Consider the following 25059-nt stretch of genomic DNA (forward strand, 5'->3'; position numbering starts at 1 on the left):
ACATTATAAACTGACTGCTTCCTCTCATGTAATCTCCCTAAAAACAGTTATGTTAAGATTTACATCAAAGATATTTATCCTGTTAGGATAAATATCCATCTTTAGGAAAAAAATCCATTTTATTCTTGCATTCTTCCAGCTACCAAAGCTTTACCCAACTATCAGTCTCTAGGAAAGACATCTTAATTTTTTAGTTATCTTCATGGTTTGACAGACTGCAGTGCATCTGCCCAGACAGAAGAATTAATCAAATGAAATATCTTTGACAAAATTTGCCATCTGGTTTTGACTGCTACATGGCAGTGGAAAAGCTCTGTAAATACATTAATTGAAGACATTTATGGTAACTCTGTATCATCAGAGTTACGTAGCAATAACAAAATCCAGTGCTGAACAGGACCTTGGAATATTTCAGACTACTTTTATCCTTCACATCATCATGAAACTGTTTCTTACTACAGTTTCCTAACTACAGAGATCACATTAAGTTTCAGATTGGTAGTAGTGTCCATCCTGTATGATTCAACTGACCTATCATCTATTTACAAGAATCGCAGAATCATAGAATCATAGAATTGTTTAGGTTGGAAAATACCTTTAATATCATCAAATCCTAACCAAGGTGGCAGAATCAGGTCCATTCTATTTCATGTTATTTATTTCAATTGAAGAAAAATTAATTTTGGAGGGAAAACCAAACCTAGTGTGTCGTACTTTAAATAGTCTGTGCTCCTTTGCAGATGCAGTTTTGTGCCAGATGACTGGCCCGAAATCTCTGCTGTGCAAAAAAAGTCTACAAAATTATAGTTCTCAATGATGTGTAGTACTGGGCAATATCCTGTAGGCTATAAGGTGAAATTTTAGGTACATAAAGATCTTTTTAGAGTCTATATTCTGTGAAATATTTTCCTTTCCTCAGAGCTCATATTTTATTTGTTTTGAATGTAAGACAAAACATTAGGAAAGGCCTGGAGGGAAGTCTAGCACACAAGTGACTATTAACAGCCTAATCTCCTTTTACTATTGGAGGAAAATATGTTTTGGTTTCTTTCTTCTTAGTCAAGTAAACAGATAAATATATTTCCCCTGGCTTCCATTACAGCAAGTTGGCAGTTACAGAAGAATCCTTTCAGTTTTGATTTCCTGTCAGCTTTACTAACAAATGACCGCAGAGTACAGTATTCTCTTGGTGTGGTTTTTATAGACTCTGTGCTTTAAAAGAAGCATTTTTGAATGAAATTGCTATATGTTCTCACTTGGAGGGCTTGGTTTGTTTTCTGCATGAGTACATTTCTCCTTTTAATGAATGTGTGAAATTGGGAAAACGATAGGAAGGATGTGACCTGAAAGAGAACATTTTTAAAAAAAACTTCTCTTCCCTTCATCTTCTAAGCTGGAGTCAAAAGACTGGCTAAATTCAGATACAGACACAAACTGGTTCAAGCCACTTTTCCAGTTTGCCCATAGCAGACAGAAATAAGCAAACCAAACCAAACCAGCTCCATGTGCAAAGGACTGATGTCAGGGAAGTCAGTGGTGTGCTGCTGAGTGTTTTCAGCAGAGCTTGCTGAAATTTCTCCCTCAAAGTTGAATTTCTTCTCATAGATTGATCTTTCAAAGAGAGAGACCTGACAACAACGTGGCTCATGAGCTGTGGTCAGAATCTATGTGGTTCCTAAGCTCCTCAGTGGCCACTCCTGTGGACTAGGACCCAAAATTATTGCCCTACTTTTTCACATCTAAAATTCCCCAAGGGTAGCCCCTAACCCTTTCATTTGTCTCTGCAGAATGTCTCCACTTCAAGCCAGACATCCATTCACTGCTCATGCGCAGGCAGTAGCCCATCTTGAAGGGCAATCAAAAGCCTACAGTATGAGCAACAGTCTTTTTTAACAATTCTTCTCTTTTCCAGTGTGAGTTTCCTTTGTCTACTCTCTCATACACCACAGGACTCTGTCTTTACGAGCATGGTGTCTTGAGAGACTGAGGCAAGTGTTGTAGAAATGCCACTCCCCTCAGTACCTTTGCTATATTTTGTTCTTTGATACATGTGTGCCCAAGTATCCCTTTGCTCCCTTTCTCTGCACTTTGCAAAAGGAAGATGTCCTGCAGTGAGTGCTCAGTTCTGTTACTGAATGTGTGCTGAGGGACACAGATAGCAGCCTGGGGGATGGAGGGGTCGGGGGCGGGGGGGGAAATGGGGGGAGAGAGACAAAGTGACTTCATCACTTCCACCCGTACAGAGAAGATAATGAGGAAAGCACTTTCCAAATAGAGAAAGTGAAGTGTCTTCAGACAGCAAAGGAGGCCAAGAAAACTGGCAAGAGAGGAGTGAAGAGAAGAGCTTTCCAAAAAGCTGTCCTTAGCAGACCATAAATCTCACCCAGCAGACAGTTCAAACACATCACTTGCACCAGCCCTACTCTTCCCTGTTTATTTTCTTCCTGTCAGCATTAAAATAGAATAATAAAGTACCAGACAAACAAACAAACAGGACAAAAAAGAAAATGAGCAAGAAAACTCAGTAGAGAAGAAAAAGAATTGGAGACCTTGTCAATCAGCAGTGTTGAGGAGTCCCTTGGATCACACTGTGCTGCAGCCTCTGCAAGCACCCCTGCCTCACCACATCTGATCCAAGAAAGGAATTCACAAACTCTTCTGAACTGTCTGAAATAACCATTCAAAGGAATACAGGAATGCCAAGACTATATTCAAATATTTAACAGGGAAGCATATCCAAAGCTTTTGTTTTATGCTAAAGTGAGATGTTTCCCTGTAACTTTTGGCTGTCCAAGATTGCATCGACTTCACAGTTTCCTTCCTGCATTTAGTTGGAAATTGCTCTAAAGGTAAGGAGTATTTTACTCTCCTGAAGAATACAACAGGGAAATGGGAAGAAAAATCCATCCTCCCCAGGGAGAGTGGGGAATATAGGAAACTCTGCTGCCAATTTTGAAAGGGAATGCACAATGCATACCCAAATAGGCAGGGAAATACCTCTTTGAAGGAAGCCACACAGAGCGGGAGTCTGGGGAGGTAAGCAAGCATGCTGGAGGGAAAACAAATGGATTTCACTTGGAAACCAGCCTGGTCTCTGTCAAAATTACCAATAAAACTGACATGTTCCTGCAGACTGAGTTTGTAAGATCTGCGTGTCTTGATGGGAAAAAAGTACCGATAAGAAAATTTAACAGCATTAATTCTAACATCAGTTAAAGAAAACTAATGTTTTCTTTATTTTCCAAGCATGTGTGTAAACCAGGTAGAAAGGTAGGGCTTAAAAAAAACCCCTCAGCTGATGGAATTAGTGTCAGGAATTAGTTCAGAGATTACTGTTAGGGAGTTACATGAACTAAAAAATTGCTAACACTAAGTGGCATCATAGGGGATTAGAAAACAAAATGCTTACAAATAAAGGAAGAAGTCAGCCTGTAAAACCCATCCAGAACTTCAGAAGAGACTTCTAACCAAAGTAATTAAGATAATAGCCCAGAAAAAGCTCCAGTAAAGAAGCAGGTTTCTACAAGAAGAATATTTTCTTTTAAGACAGTTTTAGTATTAAGACCAGACTCTAAAATTAAAGTGGAATAAAAGAAAAAAAAGCATCTAGAAGGGTCTCCAAAGGCCCGTGCCTTATTTCAGTGTAGATGAAAGTGGTTATCACTGATTTCCTAAAAAGTTTGAGCATCTTAAAGGACCAAGGCTGAGCTTTTTAATTTCTAACTTTTGGGTCTTTCACATGCATGTTTTAGTTACATTGATGTGTAAAAACTAGAACACAGATGCCTGAACACCAATCATGTCTACTTGTCTTCTTCCAGGACTATAAACAGCTTCTATATTGCTCCAGGAAGAATAGATACCTGTGTATCCGCACACATGAACACACACACACACACAAAACATATGTAAACATGCAATCACTGCAGAACTGAGTTTGGATGCAGCTAATCCAAAGGATGGGCAGAGGATATGAGGGATGTAAGACTTTTTATCCCAGCTCAGGTTTACCCTACAAAAGTTCATCATCACAAATGTGCAAATTCAGGATGGAAAAAATTCATAATCCTAGCTGTCATCACTAAGCTTCCCTTTGTTATTCTTGGTTAGTTTGGAAGTGAGATAAGTACTCCTGGTGGAAAGACCTCTCTTCTCATGTTGTCCTGTTCCTATACTAAGGTGCATGTGTTAGCACAGCACTGGGACAGGGAAAACCCCAGGTTATAATCGTTTTCCTGAAGTATGTGTGTAGACCAAGCAGTTCTGAATTAGTCTGAAGATGTGTCCACTATTGTGAAGGCATCTGTGTGAACTTGTGTGGGTGTGATGTGCACTTCTTTCTGTGCCCATGTGTGATTTGTGGGCTTTTAGTGCTCAGCCACATCAAGCCTCTGGCTACGTACAGATGGTTTGGTATAGAGGGCTGTGGAGCACCTCTCCAGGCATAGCTAAGCCTTGCTGATGTGGGATGTGTAGAATCCATCTAGCCCACCAAAAAGTTCTCCTTTCCGTGAGTTAATGTACTTGATGGCAAACTGGAGCATCAGAAACATAAACTTCAAATAATTACAGGATCAGGCAATAACTAAGACTCGACGGTCTTGTGAAGATGCACAGAAATGGAAAACAGAGGCTTTCAAGTGAATGTTTAATGCAAAGCTTCCACAACTCACACTGCTGTGAACAGCAAATTTTCTGAGTTTTCATTTAATAAAAGTGAAAAAATTAAAAAGAAAAAAGGAGAAAAGGAGATCTGTGATGGCAGTTTTGTAACTGCTCTGTGAAGTTAGAGCCCTGTTAAATACAAAGCTGAACAGCAGATGGCATATTTACACCCAAGACATAAGACTATTGTTGACATGGTTTGTAATAGCAATGTTGATGTAAATGCATACTTGCTCAGTCTGTGTATCATGCTGACATTAATCCTCAAGAAAAGAAAACCATCTGGAAAATTTTCAGTTAGCATAATATGAATTGAATAAATACTATAAACTCATGGAAGGCAAAACTTCTCCCAACTGAAAAGAAGGACTATATTCTTACTTGTATTTTACACTAGCCTGGTCTAATCCAACGTATGTCTCTAATGCTGTATTTTTTTACTTATTTCTGATAAATTGCTATGAATTGTACTGTCCTGTATATATTTTTTCTCCCATTAGAATATATCAAATAACCCACCTGAGGACAACCCTAACTTAAACAGATACAACTTGAGATATCTTGAACAAATACCAACCCTTGGACTACAAAGTGGTACATTTTTTTGCTCTAGTGGGGAGTTTTTCCCTAAAGAACTTATTATTATGTATATAAAAGCTACATTAAATAGAAACTGCATTCATTGTGGGTTTTAAAATTATTCTTCCTATTATTCTTGTTACTACTACTACTATTAATATTATTTTAATGAAAAATATTTAAATAGTAAACATCAATTATTCAATTAGACTCTGACTGAGAAAAGTTGATAGTCTGAAGTGGAACTTTGATGCTCAGCTTTGAAATGAAACAGATGCTTTTTTCCTCTGCCACTCATTAACAGTCTGGAACGTGCCCTGATCACTTTCCTAAGTCAAGATGTGAAAAAATCCCATGAAAAGGTCTAAGGGACTCAGAAAGAAGATTTAGGACATATCCATTAGCCCTAGATGGGGTTAAGTAGTTCTTTAGAAGGGTGTTTTGATAGTGATTTGAATGCAAGTAGTATCAGGTCTTCAGCCTCAGAAGCACAACTTTTCCTACATCTTCGGTGACCATATGGAAAAGGCATTTCATCTTCCCAAGAGTTGTGAACCAGAGTGAAGTAGATTTAATTGTTAAACTATTTTATTGCAGCTTTTCATACCATATATCCTACGTTATAAAAACTAAGACAACATGAAAAAAAAGAAATTATTTGATTTTAGGGCTTACTTTGGTATTAATCTTTCTATGGTTTGCCTTTTTCCACCCAGCTGTTTTCTTTCCTATTTATTGTGCATGGTTTTTATTGGAACATAGCTGTCCAAATCGGTGTTTTTGAAGGCAGAATAGATACACAACTAAACTCTACTAAATGGCCTGCTCTGTTTACATGAGGCTTGTTAAAAAACAAAGAGCAGAACCCAAGCACTGAGCATCAGTGTGGGTTTCCATCATTTATCATCTGCAGATTATAGTGTTCCTGCAACTACAAAAGACAGAGTGTAATATGAAGGCAATATTTCTTTATAGGTTTTTGTGGTGTAAATTGCTGTACAAGCAGTTAATTTTCATGGCTCCCAGAAGACAGACAGGTCACCTGAACATACTAAATACTTAGAATGTAAAACTGCAGCAAAATATGGTTTTGACATATGGACAATTTCTAGATTTTTATAACTTTAGAAGCATTCCTGCATGGGTGAAGTTATTGTCAAGCTTCCCCCTGATTTCAGGAGCTCCTGATAAAATCCAATGATTTTATAAATCAATTACAAAATCCCTTTCTTGCACTAAAAACAAAAAGAAAACAATGTTTGCCATGGAAGATTCAAAATCAGATTTCAAACACTCTGCACATAAGTTTATTTGAAGAATGATTCACTGTTGGTATAGCTGGAGCAAATATATGTTTAAATCACCAAAACCACAGTGTAACCAGAAATACTTAGAACTTTGAAATTTCAGCTGGATAATGACAAAGAAGTAATGAACTTACTGTCCCTTATTTGAACTTACCATAATGTTCTGATGCTGTAGGGGCTTGACAATACTTGGCTGAATGCAGACATTAGTCTAGTGGGGTTAGTAAGGGTCTTACTTACTTCCTTTTTTGGTAACTGCTGGCTGTTTGTGATATTAAGTGCAGTAGCAGCACCTATGTTTGTTTTAAGTTAGTTGTCCCCTTTACATCTTCGTTTGCACCATCAGTAGTATTAAGTGATACTGTGAGGGGAACCCTTTTCACTAATGTAAAGTATATTTATATAAAAAATTAAAATTCCAAGCCTCTCATAATGAAATTTTAAGGAACTACAAAATTCTTGGAAAATATTCATGTTTATGTTAAGCACATCCTTTGACTGCAAATATACTCTCACTGCACTATGCTTAGGCCATTCTCAGTGCAGAATTCAATCAGAAAGGTCTTGGGGAAACTCAGCAGGATCATCACGGATTTAACTCTATCTTTCATTTTATTTGCCATTCTGTTATTGGACACATGAAGATCTTTAAAGTACCAGTCCTCCTTACTATGCACACTGAAATTAGAACTGGGAGCCTAGCAGTGGGGGTCCAACCGTCCTCTTTAAATAAGAAATTTAATGCTAATTAAGTTGTTGTTTTTTTATAAAATACTTTATTAAGAATAATAAGAGTAAACAAGGTTACAAAAATACCAACTTTATTAACTAATGAAGATGCTGTTAATTACAGAAAATTTGTAATACAAGTTATAACCGCAGTGTTCCCTTTTCATTAGGCATTCAGCAAGTTGCATTTAATGGGAGATTATTTTTCCCTCTTAAATATGAAAAAATACTTTTATCTTACACTAAATTCCACAGGCAGCTCCCTGAAGTTAGATCCCATGCAAAGTAACACCACACATAAATGCCCAAGAGTATGTTTAAAAAGGAACACTGCAAAATTTTAGGGTGAAAACCCATGTTAGTTCCCGCCAGCAGCCCCAACATTCAAAACCAGTAATATGCCAGTGCACGTGAGGGAGGAAGAAAATAATTGACAAGAAAACAAGGCTAAACAACCAATCCAATAGACTTCATACAGTCTCCTTGGGGGTTGACTGGTTTACAACCAACCTTCCAGAAAGATGATGGTAAAGCCTTGACTCCTGCTGCAGTTGCCTTGGAGTAGAGAATCTGTGTGCTTTTCAGTGTCCAAGGATCCATGTGGTTCAGCGCACAGCCACTGGGAAAAGCACTGAGCAACTCTCAGGCCCCACTCGACAACCCCACTCACTGAATTCAAGGGACATTTTGCCTGAGTAGGTTTTGATCCTTGGAGATATATTTGGACCCTCATCTGAAAAGGTCAACTCAAGTGAGTAGCTGTGTCAAGTACATTGGCATTACCTGCAGCAGTGGATTGCAGAATGCCTCAGAGAATTTTAATCTTAAACTAGAGAAGAAGATTTCAGCAGTAGCAGCAAAAAATCTAGACCAGTACATTCCCAATGACAACTAAGTTTCTCTGAGGGTCATGAGGTTTATGAGAGAAAAAGAGACAGGGAAAAAGCTTTTTTAAGGGGAAAATGTTTTCATTAATTAAAGGAAGAAATATCAGCCAGTTCCAATGCCCAAAGAAGAACAATAATTAAGTTAAACTAACTTCAGTAGCAAAAAATCAGCTCTTATATCTTAATTCCAAAATTTTATAACCAGATATTACATTTTTCAGAGACCAAGGATTAATTACAGCATTATAGCAAGGAGAATGAAGATGAAATTCAATGGAGTTTAAGAATGTCCTTAGATAAGAATTTAAGTTCTGTACCCTTTATCCTAATATGAATAAAATCACATTTATGAAGCGAAGTCCAGATGCCACTGAAGTTAGTAAGAGGTTTTCCAGGAATTTAGATGGGCACAAGATCAGGTTCCCTTGTTAGAGAGAAAAATACTACAACAGTGAAAAAAATATCTATAGCGTGTCCTTTCTTAAGAGAATCCTGTAGTTATAACAGTTGCCTGGTACGGTACCATTGGTACCAACAAGAAATATTCACAGGAATAAATGAAGTACAAATTCATTACCACATATCATTATTCTTCTCTTCCCTTGCTCTTCAGGGTCTCAGGTGCCCTCCATATTGAGATAGGGAGAGCAAAAGTACCTGGTAAGCAAGTGCATACAAGCTTGTTAAGTTCTGGAGCATCAACTCTGCACAATTTATTTTACTGAGACACTGCCCAGAACAAACAGGTAAAAATCCTTACACATTGTCTAACAAAAAACAGTATTTTTATCATATATATATATATATGTGTGTGATATATATATATAAAAATCACAGTCTTCTGCACAGCAGAAGCTTATAACTAAAATATTTTAGGATTCAATTTTTTTAGATAGACATAACAAAATGCCTGCAAATATAATACAATGAGCACATAACAATTCTTAGAATACAAAGAGTGAACATGAAATCGTATATTTTATCCACATTCTACTTGTGGCAGAAAACAAAACTCACTTGGAGTTTTTTAAAAGTCTCTCTTCAAAAGTTAATCCTTTCTATAAGATATGGTCAGTATATACTTAGTAAGAATACACTCTTCACATACATGGCAATAATTAACTGTAAATACAACTGGCTAAATCCTGCCCTCATTAGGCCTAGTAAGTAAGAGAGGCCAAAGGGATCATAAAGTCTTTGGAGGTGGCCAACACAGACCTAGACAGACTATCTGTGTAGCATCCACAACCTCGAACCTGCTGTACAGAGAAGTCACATCTTGTCCAATGAGACTATTTACATTGGGAGGAATTGTAGAAGCTCTGCTTGCTGAAAGACTTCTTCCTATGTGCCAGTAGAATCCGCTGGATGCTTGTCACAAATCTCAGCAAGCCAAGCTACTTAAGCATGAGCTGAAACTCATCCCAGTTCACCAGGAGATGTGAAGTCAAAGTGCACTGCTGAAGAAAATTTGGTAAGTCAACACGAGGGCCGGTAAGTCAACACGAGGGCTGGTCTCCCAAGAGAACTCCCCTGAAGTGGTTACTTTCTGCCAGGGCAGAATTCAACTCTGCGTCTTCTTCATGAAATGTCCTTTTGTATGTCTACACCACGGTGCCAGCTTGGTGGCTGTGCAGTTAGACACGATACACATACTCTACTGGAAATGCTACTGGAAGCATTTACAATTTATGGAGCCACAAGTGAAGTAACAGTGTTGTTACTTATGCAATTACATGTACAGTAGTAAAACTAACAATTGTATATATGTTGCATCAATTTTCCAGAAATTGCAGGGTAATCAGTGCCATCTATAAGAATGTATTGGTACAATACTTCCAGCCATACAACTAAATGCCTAAAGGAGAACAAACCCTTTTCATAGAGGCTGATTTTTTGTTCCCTTTCCCCATCAACATAAAAGGAAATGATGATTCTACATGCAGGCAGGAAACACAAGCTACTAAACTGTTGATGATGTTGTCCATACTATATACAAGATCATATCAATCTGCAATAATTTTATTATCTTGAAAGGAATTATACAGAGGATAGAATTTTGTCCAAATCTAGGTAAGGTTTTAGCAAAGAACTCAAGCCTCTGAAAAACTATTAATGTAATGTATAACTTACTTTTCCCAGTCTTAAGTTTCCCAGCCAGGTGCCAAATTTAACTGTTCTTTTTCCTGTTGTAAATACAGAGTTACTTTCATGAAATAACTAGAACCAAGTGAATTTTTAATACTTGTCTGTTGAGAAAGACTTGGGCATATTTGATTGAAATTTATTTTAATGTCCAAAGTCTTCCAGAATTACTTTTCAAACTGTACAAAATGCTGTCTTTAGCATTGGAAATTCAGTTATTTCTGGGTCAAACTTTAAAGAAATGATCAGTGGTTTGCTAGCCAAAAAGTGTTTTGAAACATCTATTAGAGGATCACATATACAGTGAAGGAACCAAGTGCAGAACTAAAGTCTATAAGCACTGTTAAAAAAACCGAACTGGTAGTGACTTCTATGAGAACTCTGCTTATGGCAGGCTTGTCAAAGTCCTTCAATAATTAAAAGATTAATTATTAAAGGATTATTTTTTAATAAAATATTGCAATATTTTACCTCTCATAAGGGGGGAAGAGAAATATGATCATATATGCTGTCCTTGACAGTTGCATATATCTCTCAGTAGGTCTTTTGTCATATATGAAGAGAAATATATGGCTCATGGAAAGAATGTGTTAAATAAAACTATAATTTTTTTCTCCTTCTAAGATAATCTGAAGAGCAGCATAAAACAGGTCATATGATCTATTTCTACAGACTCATTTATCATCCAGTAATAGTGTCATTGTGAAATTGTTTACCCATTCAAGTATCTTCAGGAGATATGTCACCATACTTGCATATACTGTAAGTCACTCCAACATTTATAAAACAACACTGATAGACAAACAAAAACACCCATAAATATTAAATGAAGCTCAACAAACTTGACTATCAAGTAGTTAAAAAATTGTTGATCTTTACATTAGACATTAATTCCATGCTGTCCAAAATCTTTCAATGAAAGTTGTTGAGTTTTTCAGGGTTTTCTGTAGGTCATCATAATCTTGTGTATCCACCGGGAATAATATGAGACTCGGACAAAAATCCCAGGACGATTTCGAATGGCACATCCACGGCCAGGAACAATGACACCAACAACTATCTTCAGCCTGTTTTGTTCACAAACCAAGGGACCACCATAATCTCGCTAGGAAAAGATAAACATAATGGATGTCACTTCTCAAAATGCTTCAAGACATCACTCCCACCTGTATCCTACTGAGTGGTTTCTTTTGGGGATGACCTTGCTCAATGAACAGGCGATAGTGTTATTCTGCCATAGGATATAAATCAACTTCCAATACCTTTTTCATAGCCAGAACTTATAAGAACCAATGACTAAGATGCCCTCTGACCCTTTGGTTCTTTTCCATGGAAATTAAATCCTGTGATCCATCTTTACCTGTAGTTCTAGAGACTTCAGACTATCAGATCTTATTCACCTCTTTCAGCTACCTGCAAGCTTGATATTTGTTTATGTAAATATAAACCAGATGAGCAGAATGTGAGGTGACTGATAAACACCTTTGTTATGATAACAGGCTCTGTATCCCAGACTACTGACAGAGTCAGGTTAATATCTTTCAGTCAATCATCTTGCAAGGCCCTACAGTGAGAATTTATGTGTACTAGGCATGTGGGAGGATCTCAAACATAATAAAAGGTAATATTTTTTAGACATAGTTTTGAGACATAACTTGTTAAAATGCTCTCTTTTATTATTCTGAATGAATGAGACACCTATGCACCAGTTTATGCATTTTGTGAAAATTCAGAGTATGACCCACTGAGAGCAGGATCTTATTTAGCACTAAAATACATCCAGTCTAAATTAGATTGAAACAATAATTTAGATATATTCATATACACTTCGGACTTGAACATAGATTCTGCAGTTTTTACTTGGGCTAAAGGTACACTGAACCCAGAAAACTAGCTGCAAAACTAGACAGTAAATGTTCATATCAGATAGCGAGACATTGTTTCAGAAAATAAAAGCAGACAATTAGCATTGTATTCTCTCCGGATCACCAGAGAAACAACAATGTTTGACCTTTATTTGGTCTGGGGTTTTTTTTGACTGATGGCAGAATAGTTCCCACTTGAACAATGAATTATGTCAGTGCCATCGGAGTAGCTCATAAAACAGTTTCAGGAGTGGAGTTTCACCTGTCAGTCTGATTTTGTTCCTCTGCCTGTTCTCTGCTGAGGAAAGTAGCTTCAAAGGGGGACTTGGGGAGCAGGAAACCATGCAGCGATTAAGACTGATTGCTAATATTAATTCAGTCCATTCCCCTTGCAGGGGAAAACAAAGTGCAGGATCCCCAGCAGACTTCCATGCAGATGTTTCATTTATAAGCCTTGACAAGCCTAAGACCTCATTTACAATTAAGTATAAAATTCTTATTTTGAAGAAAATACTTTGCAACAAAAAAGTGATCCTGTGGAATATTAATAATAAATGGAAGAGGCCTCAGCTTGATGAACATGATCTCTGTTCCCCATGGTTTGGTAGTACTCTTGGGTAGGGAAAGTTTCACTACATGGTTAACATCAGTATTAGTAAATCAACTATTCTACTCCAGATATTAAATACTTAGTACTGTTCATGACTGCCCTCCATCTAGATATCATTTCATCAGCCAGATTTTCTGCAAAAAAAAAAATTATCTTTTCCTGTAATACATTATTTACAACATTTCTTCTCAGATGTCTTTTCTCCATCATCAAAACTAGTCCCAAGCAAAACACCTCTATCAAGCCATATGATCACTGAAGTAGTGATCATATAGCTCCTGTCCTCGCTGACATGTTGCTCAGTCTTGATTAGGGAGACCAAATGCTCCAGTCTTCTGAGTGATATGAACCTCAAAACATTTTTGTATCTTTCTCCTTCCTTCATAACTTTATCAACTCTGTTGGGTATTAACTCATATATTTTGCATGAAGTTCCCCATCTAACTAAGAAGCTAAATTTGCTCCAGTCTTTTCTTTCTACTCAATCAAAATATAATGCTATTGCTAGCACTCAGGCCACTTTGGCCCTTTCTATAGAGAACACAAATTTGTGTCAGACAAGTATAGTGTTCAGTCATATGAGCATATTTAACATTCATGTACATCATTCACTGGTGTGGTGGCACAGTGAAGTTGAAACAAAGGAACCTCTTCCTGCAGTCTGGCAGAAAATAAAACACTTGTAACACAAATCATTTTCCAATGCATAAGATGAAAATATTTCTTCATGCATGAGTGTAATACAGAGAGAATAATTATAAAAAACTCCAGTAAATTACTTTTTGGAAAGAAACAGCCAGGCTGATAGCTCCTAAGAATGTATCAGGAAATACAATATTTACCTCGCAAGGCCCAGCACCGATGGTTTCAGCCACAGCACAGATTTCTGACTCATTCACAGTGATCTTCCCTTTTAGATATTGGTTACATTTCTCGTTTCCCAAAATAAACAGGTTTGCTACTCGGAGCAGGCCATCATAGTTAACTACTAGGATTGAAAAGAGAATAAAAAATTTATTCTATTTTAGAGGGGAAAAGATAATTCAAGCTGCAGTCTGGATAAACTTACTCATGTAATTTGAGTTATTGTCCTTTCACTGCAGTATTCCCATTTTTGTCCATCCCCACCATGCTTTTGTATTTTGGATTTCTTCTATTTTCTACAAATTAGATTTTCAAGGCATTTGTTTGGTTTGCCTGTCTGTTCAGTTCTCTGAGAATATGTGAATAAATTTTTGGTATTAGAATAGAGGGCTAGGTAACTGGGTTTACTCTACAGCTCACCACCAGCTCACCCTGTCATATCAAAGAAATCAGAAAAAGAGACCCTGAAAATGTTCTCTCTCCCATCAGTGGAGCAAGGATTCTGCTTCCTGCCTTAAACATGAGTTAATGTGTAACAGTGCCTACCACGGCCCAGGGAAGGACGTGTGACTTGAGAAAATCTGTAGCAGAGTAGAGTTTTTCTCATTCTGTGCTGGCTCAGCTACACTGAATGACTTTGTGCCCGCAAGGGCAGAGCCACAGCCTTGTGTAATCTCCATTCATCAGTGTGAAGGTCAGGAAGCAGGAGCCCTGTGGAGCTTACTCTTGTTCTACATGTTGAAAGACAAGCCCGTACAAGCTGCAAAGATAAATAAAGGGTCTGGACCTGCCCATTCTCTGCACAGCCATCAAAAGAAAACGCCAAGCCTGCTCTCCACTGACTTATTATCCTGTTTTCTTGAAAAAATGGATGTAACACTTCTTCCTTCCCTGACCAGGATTCTGTGAGGATTATAATAAGTAGTGCATAAAATATAATACAAAGTCCTTGGATGACAGATGTTATGTATTTACTGTATTACATAACTCCACAGCATTGCAAATTCCTTATCAGGTCTGTTAAGCTAAGCTTTCCTGTGATGCTGTGCTCCAGCCCTATGTCCCTGTCCCCCAGACAGCCGATGGCCCCAGAGGACGGCTAATGTGGACATGCTGGGAACATCAAAGGCAGTCATTTGGGAGAGGGCTGGTACAGATTAATTGCCACCCACAAAGAAATGCAGAGTAATGGCTACATGGAAGAGAGACTCAGAATTCCAGTCTAGTTTCTGCCCTGCTTCCAGGACAGTGTGAGTTTGTTGCTGCTGCTTACTCGGGGTCTGTGGCAAAACAACATTTGAGCACAGTAAATATTGGAGTAATTATTGTCAACTGGCAGCTATTAACTTTATTATCAACACATAATTAGCCAGATATAGCATTTACCAGACTAAATAAATGTCTGTTCTCCCACATATTTGTATTTTCTTCACACAAAAACTGTGTTTAATAAACATTAGGAAGGTTGCAAAGTCAAGTATTCAAAAGTTAGGAAATACCAGACCTAGGGTTGCTTGTGCATCCCTAGTTCAGTGTCATTGTGTATATTAATAAAGTCTTTGATTACATGTTTCTGTATGAGTTTTTCCACAGGGCGGCCAACTTTGGCCAACTTTGGGATACAGAAGGAGACTGCTCATGATGAACCAGATGAACCAGATTTTTTCAAAAACCAGCTAGCATTCTGCAAAACAGATCTTCTAATTTTTTAACATGTAGATCAATGTTTTTCTCTAGTTCATTCCTTGAAATGTTTGAATCATTTTGCCTGTCACTGAAACAAAAGGATAGACTAGTAGAAAATATTCCATATTAAATGAACTTAGATAAAATGGTCAAAGATTTATAAAATTAGAAAAAAAAAAAAGAAACTGTATTTTATAACAAGAAGTGTTGGACAACTGTGGCATCAGGCAATACCAGCAGCCTCACCTATAATGACAAGAGGAAGTAAGCTGTCAACGTATTCATTTAGTTTTTAAAAATAGTTTCTTACATCCAGTGTATCCCCATCCATAAACACTGCAACTGGTCTTCTCTGGAATGGTACATCCAGAAATTGGCAATCGGATTATTTCTACAAAATTTGTCAATATAGCAGGTCTGAAATGAGAGACAAAATAATAGATACAACGGATTTTGATCTTCTAAAATGTATCTTAAAAATGGCATTAAGTCTATTATAGACCACAGCAATCAAAAACTGTGCCAATTCTTTTTCTTCATTTTTTGTCTTTAAAGAATGTGATGGATTCTTCTACCTAATTTTTGTGCTACAGCTGTTAACTGTCAAAAGATTTCTTGAAATGCTGTCACCACTTTTATGCTATTTAACTTAGGTTTTAATCTTAAAAGTAAGTAATAATGGCATTTCATTTGAATATGTAGTTTTGTTAATCTGGAGAAAGTTTGAAAGCTTGTATATATGTAAGGATTTAAGTTACAATCTGGTGCTTATTCTATAAATTAAAACCTTATACTTTGCAACAAACATGGGTAGAGCCCTTCCCAAATCTTCTTTTGCGAAGCCTAGCCACAAAAACGTTATACTAGTCCATGTGGGCACTTTGTGGGTTTGTTGTTTTGTTTTTTTTTTTTTTTATCTCCCAACAAACCTAAACATGGTTATCAGGAAAAAAAAAAACAACTGATATTTCAGAATCCTCAGATTCTGTAGATGGACCTGTATTTTTGCATATACCAAGTAAAATATCTTTGAATTGGAAGTTTAGCCCATGGAGACAGCATCTGCAGTATTGGAGATAGTAGAGCAATGAACTTGCAAATCTTATTTAGGAAGAATCTCATCCATCAGATGAAAATCCTGGAATTCACCATAACAACTACTAACCTGCTGAGTTTCAGTAGGACCAAATCTGACCCTGTAGGGCCATATACCAGCTGGGAGATATTCCGGACTTGCCTATGCTTCTCCTCTCCCTTTCCTTTGATATTATGGACTCCAAGCCAGGCTTTGTAGTCTTTCAAATCTTTGTACCTAAATGAGACAAAGTTGGTTATGATTTTGCTGAGTATAAGATAAAATACCTCAAAAAACTCTGCTTAATATGATTAGGCTAGAAGATCTTAACTAATGCTCTTCAGCAGAAATGGCTTTATGCTGCCAACTGCTATTCCAAAATCAACATGCTTGAATGTAAGTTTTTGGCCTGAAGCCATTACATAATTTTATCTTTAACTGTTACTAAAATCTAATTTTTGTTTCATAATAGTATCCAAACATTTAGATCCTTGGACAGTATGAACCTTTGAACTTTTTGAGATTTACCCAAGTTTTCTATTTTATTCTGTCAAGTTAAACAGAGGCATGAGGTTATTCTCATAAAAAGGCAATTGTCTAACCATGACACTTGGAAAACCTATTTATGCTTCTATGTAAAATAGTCAGAGCTCTTTTAGATTTACAACAATAATAACAGAAAATACCAAGGTCCCGTGGGCCTTTTATATTAGAAAAGCAGTATTAAAGCCAAACAGGAGGGAAAATTGCTGCATTTAAGTTGAAGACTTGTTGTGCTGATAAGTTCCTGAAAATAGATGCATTTTAATATTGCAAAGTTACAGACTACTGTACCGAGAAGGGAAACACTGTCTTGCTGTAAGAACCCACTCCTCCTTTATCAAAGTGCCACCACAAATATGTTTATTCCTGGGGGGAAAAAAAGAAAAAAGGTTAAAAAAAAAGGAAGGGTATTAATTTCTATATAGTCAAAATGTTAAAGAGTACTTTGCTCCCTACATATTTTTGCTGGTGAAAAGTGGTAGACTGACAATACACAGAAACATGTCTCTGTCCCTTTGCTGTACAGTTTTAACACTTACAGTAACATGACTTAGCAATGATTTATTCTAATGTGTAAAAACCAGAAAGAAAGACCAATTCAGTTACTCTGTTCATTTAGTGGTTTCAAAGCTGAATTTGTAATAAGAGACCTAATTTAAAATTAAAATTAAATAAAAAAACCCAACAAACCAATCGAGTAAATTCTTTTAACAGGAGCTGGACTCAAACATTTAAGCAAGTCCCCAAACTGCCACCAGATGTAAACAACATTTGGTCATTACTCATGTAAGTATCATTCAAAGCATTGACCTCAAGGTGGAGAGTTCCTACTTGATTACAAGCCCTAGGAGATTTGTGTCCCCACATACTTCAGTTGGAAACAATCTGCAGTGTATGACATCCTACATGTGATTATAGAAAACCTGAAGCATAATATATCAAGTAAAATTAAAGCAATTAGGCATGAGAGTTCTTTCAAAAAAAAAAAAATTACTGTGGAATGTAGATTAATTAGTTTCCTTCGTTGTGCCTCCAAAATTACATTTATTTTCTGCAGCATTTTGGAAAGGGAATCAGAATTGTCAGCAATTTCAGAAAAGCTTAAAATCTCACAATTTATAAATTCAAATCACACAAATGTTCAAAGCTTTGCAAAGAACTGCTGGATGGATACCAGATTCTATATGGAGCTCAAAGACAGCAGAATAACACAAACGTTTGATTTTTTTTTAATTGAATTTGGTTGAGCAGAAAAATATCTGGTCCAAAAGGCTGTAGCCTTTCTAAAATATAGATTCTCCCCAGTTTTATTATAAAAATGTCACAATCAGAAGTATAAATGAGTTCTTTCATGTTATATTTGCATCACTTATTATTTTACTATACAAGATTTCATCATCTGCTTTAGAAGATTAATTAGTACACTTAGAAAGGTTAACTTCTTATTTAAATATGGGACAAATTTAGAGCTGGTTCCATGACACAGATGAAATCCATCAAAATCTACTTAAATATACTTGATACCAGAATCTGGATTTGATATATAACAAAATTTCGTTGATTAATCTAACATTTAGAGGTGTGCTTTGATTGCCAAATAAGAATAGTTTCTAAGTGTCACTAAGTGTTCACCATTCAGACATGGCAATTCCATCTTGAAGTGTAAGTTTTCTTGCAGAAAGTTCTGAAGTCACTAGGATTTTGTTTCAGAAAATATTCTACTTGCTTCCTTGGTAACAATACAAAATAAAGCTACATTTTTATGCCCACATGTAATTGTTCAAAAGATATTTTGCTGCTGGAGTATTCCAGGAATCCCTTATTCATAAAAGGATCTGCAATCATTTAAGCACTCATCTATTTCACAGAATTTTGTCACATAGCAAAAAATCCAGGTTCAACTACCCTAACATTAGCTATTTAAATTTTGGGTACCTAGACATAATTCACCTTACCTGTCTAAAAGTTCCTCAAATATCAAGGCTGCTTCTAAAACAGAACAAAGTTGAACTTTTTCAGAGTGACTTAGCCCACCTATCTGGTTACTCAGTCTAGGAATATAGTGATGTTCCTTTAGAAATGTCTGTCTGGACCTTATGCTACACTTCCAGAAAGGAATAGTTCTGATGGGATCTCACAAGATGCAAAGATTACTATGGATGAGAAGAAACCCTGGAACTTCTCTAGCAATGAAGCAATGTAGAAAATATTTTTTTTATCTTTTCCTTTACTCTCATGTTTCATTTAAGCAGAATTCAGTGGTCCTGTCTGGAATCATCACTTGGACTGTATGTGTTTTTCCCCACAGAGGTTAAGAGGCTTTTTGCTTTTTTTTTTTTCCATGATAGAAGATGTAGGCTGATACATGAGATATATCCTGTTATAAATTAATGATTCACACTTCCAGCTGATGAGTTATGAACCAGCGTAATGAACACAGGAAGCAGCAATTCTGTGTTCTGGCTTTTACACAGTAGCAAAGTAAAATCTGCCATAATGTAATACATGTGTTAAACATAAGCTGTACATGTTAGGGTCCTGTTTTACAGAATGAAAAGGGTTTCCTTATAGCTCCTACTTATTTTTTTTTAATACCAAACAAATTTTAATTGCATGTAATGATATAAGGAGAAAGCTAAATTTGACATGGGTATAAGTCCTCAATCCTATACTCCGCAACTAAATGCTCTACTGTCACAGTGAAAATGTTATGAAATTCAGCTTCTTCCTAACGGTCTTTAAAATAAACAATTTAGTGCTGAATGCTAAGCCAATGTTATGATAACATCTGCAGTAATTGAAAGAGCAGAACGCTATGAATGCTTTACAAGTTCATGTGGCTAAGTTAGTAATAATGAACATATAAAATATTTCACTAGCAGGGTTCATACTATGGCATCATCTGACATCACAGGAATCCTGTTTCTCTGCTTTTACAGAATTTAACTGCAATGTAGAATTATTCTTAATATCGTCAACATTTTCTACAATTCTGAAACAAATGTCCTATTAGATGTATTGTCCTTCTAACCAAAGTAATAGTTACCTGTAGGTCAAACTAACCACCCATCCTTCGTTAGTTTGTGTTGGGATTCCATTTACAACTCTCAAATGTTTTGTTGAGGCACAAGGAATGGTAGTATCTGAAAGCAGGTCCAGAGATCACATTTTACTAAAAACAGCGGTAGGAAACCTGCGCAGTTGCACATAAGGGCCACAAGAAGATCAATATTTATTACGGATTAACTTCCCTATGCTAATGAAATATATTTCTAAACCACCAAAACTACTTCAATGGAGCTGAGTATGTCTATATAAATATCCATAGGGAATATAAAATACATGCATTTAACTAGTTTTTTTGAGATTTATGTAGTTAAAAAGCAAACATTGTAAATCACTACCAAATTTTACCACTGGTAAGACATAACAGTGAGAATAGATAAAGGAGTGCAATAGAGCTGTTCCCCATTTTCCTCTGGTAAAAGCAATTTTGCTCAGCCTATATGTTTTTTTTATAACTTTAACTGATCTTTACTTGTTTCCCAATTGGAAAGAAATGGTTATTCCTAGAGGATACAGTCATGCGTTGTACAGTATACGCACAAAATTACTTACCATCCAAGCTGGTTGTAGTAGGAGTTGTATCACCTTCACCTAGACAGACACATATGATAACCATAATACTAAATTAAAATGCATTTAAAAATTTAATAGAGTAAAAATCAACAGCAAATGGCATATTGTTAACTTCAATGATACACCAGGTTTTAAACTTCAATGATTTCTTTAGTACAATTAAGTAAGAACTAACAAGAAGACAGAATTTTATCCCAACAGAATGAAATAAGAAATAAACATTTTGCAATAGGACTTGTAAGCATTTTTCTACTTAGTTGAATTCTGAATACATCAGGCTGCCTATCATGTTCAATTTACATGTTTTATTCAAACAAGTAAATGTTGAAAAATGAAATTGTGATTTTTCTACAAGCTTTGAGGAACTATGGAAGTCATGTCATTAAATCCAAATCAGACCAAAATAAATTCTAGTTTCCTTAATAACATTTGAAACTTCAAAAGTCCTTCTATGTTCTTATCAACAAAAAACTTATCCTTATCAAAATATGTTCCCCAAAATCTGGTTCAGTTCTTCCATTAAGTCCAAGTAAAAAAAAAAAAAAGCAGTTACAACAAGGTTCCTTAACCTTCACTTAAAATTTTTGCCTTCAGTAAAGTCTACAGAGTGACCCAGCATATTGAGTTGGAAGCACAGTGGAGGTACAGGTGTAGCTACTGAAAATTTGCACAAGAAAAATTTAAACAGTCTCATCCAACTAGATTTCCACCATTAAGCAAATACATATATATAGACACACATGTATATGTATATATATATATACACATGTATATATAAAGGTATAGAGTTATATACATAGTTAAATTTCTATGTACGTGCATATGCATACATATGTATGTGCATATATATATACACATATACATATATATACATATCTATGTGTATATATATGTGTGTGTATGTATATATATATATATATGTAATGTAGTCTGAGTAGACCAGTTAAAGGCACCAAGAAAGTTAATTGGGGAACTGTCAGAATTTTTTCTGTACTTGTTAAGCTGGTTATAAGTAAATGAGCTACTAGTAGTAGTCCATATGAGTTACAGTTGTAAAACAGACATATTCCCACTCTGGAGTTTGATTGCAGAAATTGTAATAGTCACCAATATTGCATTACCCTAGAAATGTTTGCTGTGAATATTTCCTTAGGAATTCATAGATTCAGATAATGAACACAGAATAAGTGTATATTTCTTCAGCTGTTTTTTTAATTTACATTGACACAAATAACCTTTTGCACGGTTTGTTTACTCCTCTCATAGATGCCAAAGCATCGCCTGAGACTTCAAATATCACTTTTTAGAGATGCAGGAGTTCAGACTATTGAGGAAATGCAGCAGATTGCCACTAGGAATGAGTGTAACATTATCCTTAACCTCTAGAGATCAGAGACATGTATTCAAAAGCCTGATTTACCATTTAAGTGTTCTCCCAGGATACAGAGTAAATTTAGAAATAAGAATTAAAGAGAAAGATTTTGAACATAAATATGAATTGTGCATTTTTCAGCATAAAACTGTCTTTTCCCACTTATTGTCTGTTTGTTACTGAGTTCCCTAGGATTTTTAATTCTGGTTTTTTAAGCTATTTAGATTTAAACATTCAACTTTGGGGGCGTTATTTTCCTGATTCTTGCCAGGAGTTAAATCATCCCAGAAACATCTGAAAGCAGAATCTAATCTGTATAGCACATATGCACTTCAGCATATACATAGTGAGTTATCCTAATTTTACAAATACAGATCACACAAAGAGACTCTGAAGCTTGTAGTTTAGAAGATAACTCTCCCTGGGTTTCTTGAGGCCACAGCCAGCATTCTGACCACCAGACAATTCTTTGTCTCCGTCCAGCCCTCATTCAATAGCTAGATCTGCTGGAAAATGTTTGACCATCTCTAATAGCCCTTTTGTGCTCCTGCTGCATAAATAAGCCTTGAAATCTCCAAGCTGGTCAAGGAAAAGAACCCCTTGTTCATATATTGCACAAGCAGCTTCTGTCTGCTCCTTCTCAGTCACGCACAATTGATTCTTGATAGAATCACACATTTTCCACTGCCACAAGTGACAATGGAAAGGTGTGCATATGCCTGTGAAACCATGGCTTTACTGGGACAGCACAACTGACAATGCCAGAGGCATAGCAAGTACTCACATCGAGAAATAGGGCAGTAATCCCAGGGAACAAGAGGATCATCTGTGTAACACCAGGGACCATGAAAATCATCATCTGGATTGCGGCAATAGTTTTTCTTCAGTTTACTAACATCTGGTTCTCTGAATATTTGTATATGCCTACAGGGAAAAAAAATTCAAAGTGCTGAAAAGCTTTATATTATAGCCCAAATTTTCAAAGGTTAAATGTTGCTTTGCTCCACATTGTACTATTAGCTGATTGAGAAGCCTACAGGTCAGGGTTTAGGGTTGGTTAAAATCAAAGGGAAGACGAGACCCAAATATTTGCTGGATCTGGGTCCAAGTTTCCTCTGATTGGTATTTTAAGCACAGTGTGCATTAGACAGCTGTGAGGTTTCTAGATCTCCCAGTCAAGCTAAAATCTCTAGATACCCTCAGGAGGGACCGTTACACTGATTAGAAGGGTGCCTGTGATGTCCTCAGCAAACCGGCAGTCCTCTCTGGGGAGCACAGGTACCTTCTCCTTGCAGGTTAACAGCACAAGGGAGTGTTGAATCTGCAAAGATGAATCATAGGCAAAGGAAGGGCAAACTAAGAAAGTTAGCAAGGCTGAACAGCAGGCAAGCAGAAGGATGAATGGCTCAAACAAACTGCAGTGATAGGTCACCTAAATTGCTTCTACATGGGGCACTTTAAAGGGGAAATTTTGGGGTCACAATCTGAAGCAGAGAAATCTGTTTATTTCTGACAAGGGTATAGGCTTCCCTGGTTACAGCTGTACTGCTCTTTTAGTTCACTACCAACCACGTATGCTGTCTCTAGTACACCCATAACCAGAGAAACTGTTGCAGTGAGACAGATAACTCCCCAAAGAAGTTCCCAGATGGAAAATGTGTGGGAGTAAGAAAATCAAGGCTGATCTGTGCTCAGTTAAATGAATGCAATTGCATCAAGCATCCAGTAGGTTTATGCTATCTCATTCTAACTGAAGACTTATCAGGCTTCTCAGAAGTTATGATCTTAAACCTCTGCTTCCCTTACATGGACAGCACGCTGGAATATGCATCCTCTCTCTTAACATCTGTGGGGAAAAACACATGCAGTTCAAGTGATGATTCCAGACAGGGCCACTGAATTCTGCCTTTTGCAATACAGCTTCACCAAAGGCTGACTTGCTGACTTACACACTGTCCTGACTGACAATAACATCAGCAGAAGGAATCAGGGACAGCCAGATTACAAAGGAAAATAGTGCCCAATATGTTGGTCACTATGACTCAACAACAAGTACCAAAGCCAATATTGGCATATTTGCATGAGCCTCAGAAACCAAAGGAAAGTGAAGGAGAAACTGTTTCCATCAGGGCCACTAGTGTTTGTGATATCTCATACATAGCAAAATTTTAGATAAATCCCTTATTTTGTACTTCCTGCTGATTCATTTTACTTCAACAAATAAATTAAAGTAACTTGCCATTTCCACTACTTGAATATGAAGCCAAAGTAATGATAAACAACAGAAATTGCAAGTCTTTTTAATGGCATTTGATGTCAGTGTCATTAGACTGTAGATTCGAGATTCAATTTCAGGTAGCAAGGGACATTAGGTGGTTTCAAGTCCAACCTCCTCTTTGAAGCAGTGTGAGCTATGAAATTAGGTTGATGAGATAATAATTTCCTGCCTCGTTCCTGCTGTCGTCTCATTGTACAAAACTTTTGAGGACAAAGATGGGGTAAAACAGGCCAGTAAACTAAACACTAAGAAACATCCCAAAGCCTGCAATTAGTGGTTAGTTGGAACAAAGTCATGTTGTGTAACGTATTTAAACACAAAGAAAAAAGAAAAAGATAAAGATTAAAAAAAAATAATACTAAAAACTCCAGGGCATAAGGGCCTGCTTTAGAATCACTGCAGATGAGAAAGAGTTGCCATTTGGAGGCAGTATTTATTCAGGACTCACTGAACCATCTCTTCCTGTTTCATATGTACACACCTACGTAAGTCTTCAATATTTTTGTCCCATGTGGAGCAAGTTAGCCCAAATCTTGTCTTGGATAGATTCCCCATGTAACTCTTGCCATTGCCACGGTAACAATCTGAAAAAAAGAATGTTGAGTCAAAAAAGTAGCGGGTGATTGTGCAACACTGAGAAGAAAACTCTTCCTTTCCATCAGTAATTCAAATTACTAAAGACAAGTGTTCCATTTAGCAAATGTTATATAATATAAATCAGAAAATTGTATAAATCAATTCAGAAAGAAAATGGGAAATAGTTTTCAAAATTTAAATTCTGTCTTGTAGCAGTAAACCTGCATTATATGGGAAAA

The 25059-nt window shown here is 36.5% G+C and overlaps 1 protein-coding gene across 1 annotated transcript in view; it reads right to left on the reverse strand.

The window, feature by feature from the left end:
- Window positions 1-10776: 10776 nt before the first annotated feature.
- The window catches only part of HGF (hepatocyte growth factor), a 44348-nt gene continuing 30065 nt past the window's right edge, over window positions 10777-25059 (reverse strand). Inside the window, exons 10-18 of the mRNA XM_029958070.1 lie at window positions 24726-24828; window positions 22751-22890; window positions 20574-20612; window positions 20002-20098; window positions 17247-17321; window positions 16503-16649; window positions 15648-15754; window positions 13630-13775; window positions 10777-11417 (exon numbers count right to left, since the gene is read on the reverse strand). Coding sequence (XP_029813930.1) covers window positions 11247-11417; window positions 13630-13775; window positions 15648-15754; window positions 16503-16649; window positions 17247-17321; window positions 20002-20098; window positions 20574-20612; window positions 22751-22890; window positions 24726-24828 — 1025 coding nt within the window. The 3' untranslated portion in view covers window positions 10777-11246. The remainder of the gene's footprint in view (window positions 11418-13629; window positions 13776-15647; window positions 15755-16502; window positions 16650-17246; window positions 17322-20001; window positions 20099-20573; window positions 20613-22750; window positions 22891-24725; window positions 24829-25059) is intronic.

Source organism: Manacus vitellinus, unplaced genomic scaffold (genome assembly GCF_001715985.3).
Source record: "Manacus vitellinus isolate BGI_N305 unplaced genomic scaffold, ASM171598v3 scaffold_13_pilon, whole genome shotgun sequence".
Lineage (NCBI taxonomy): Eukaryota > Metazoa > Chordata > Aves > Passeriformes > Pipridae > Manacus > Manacus vitellinus.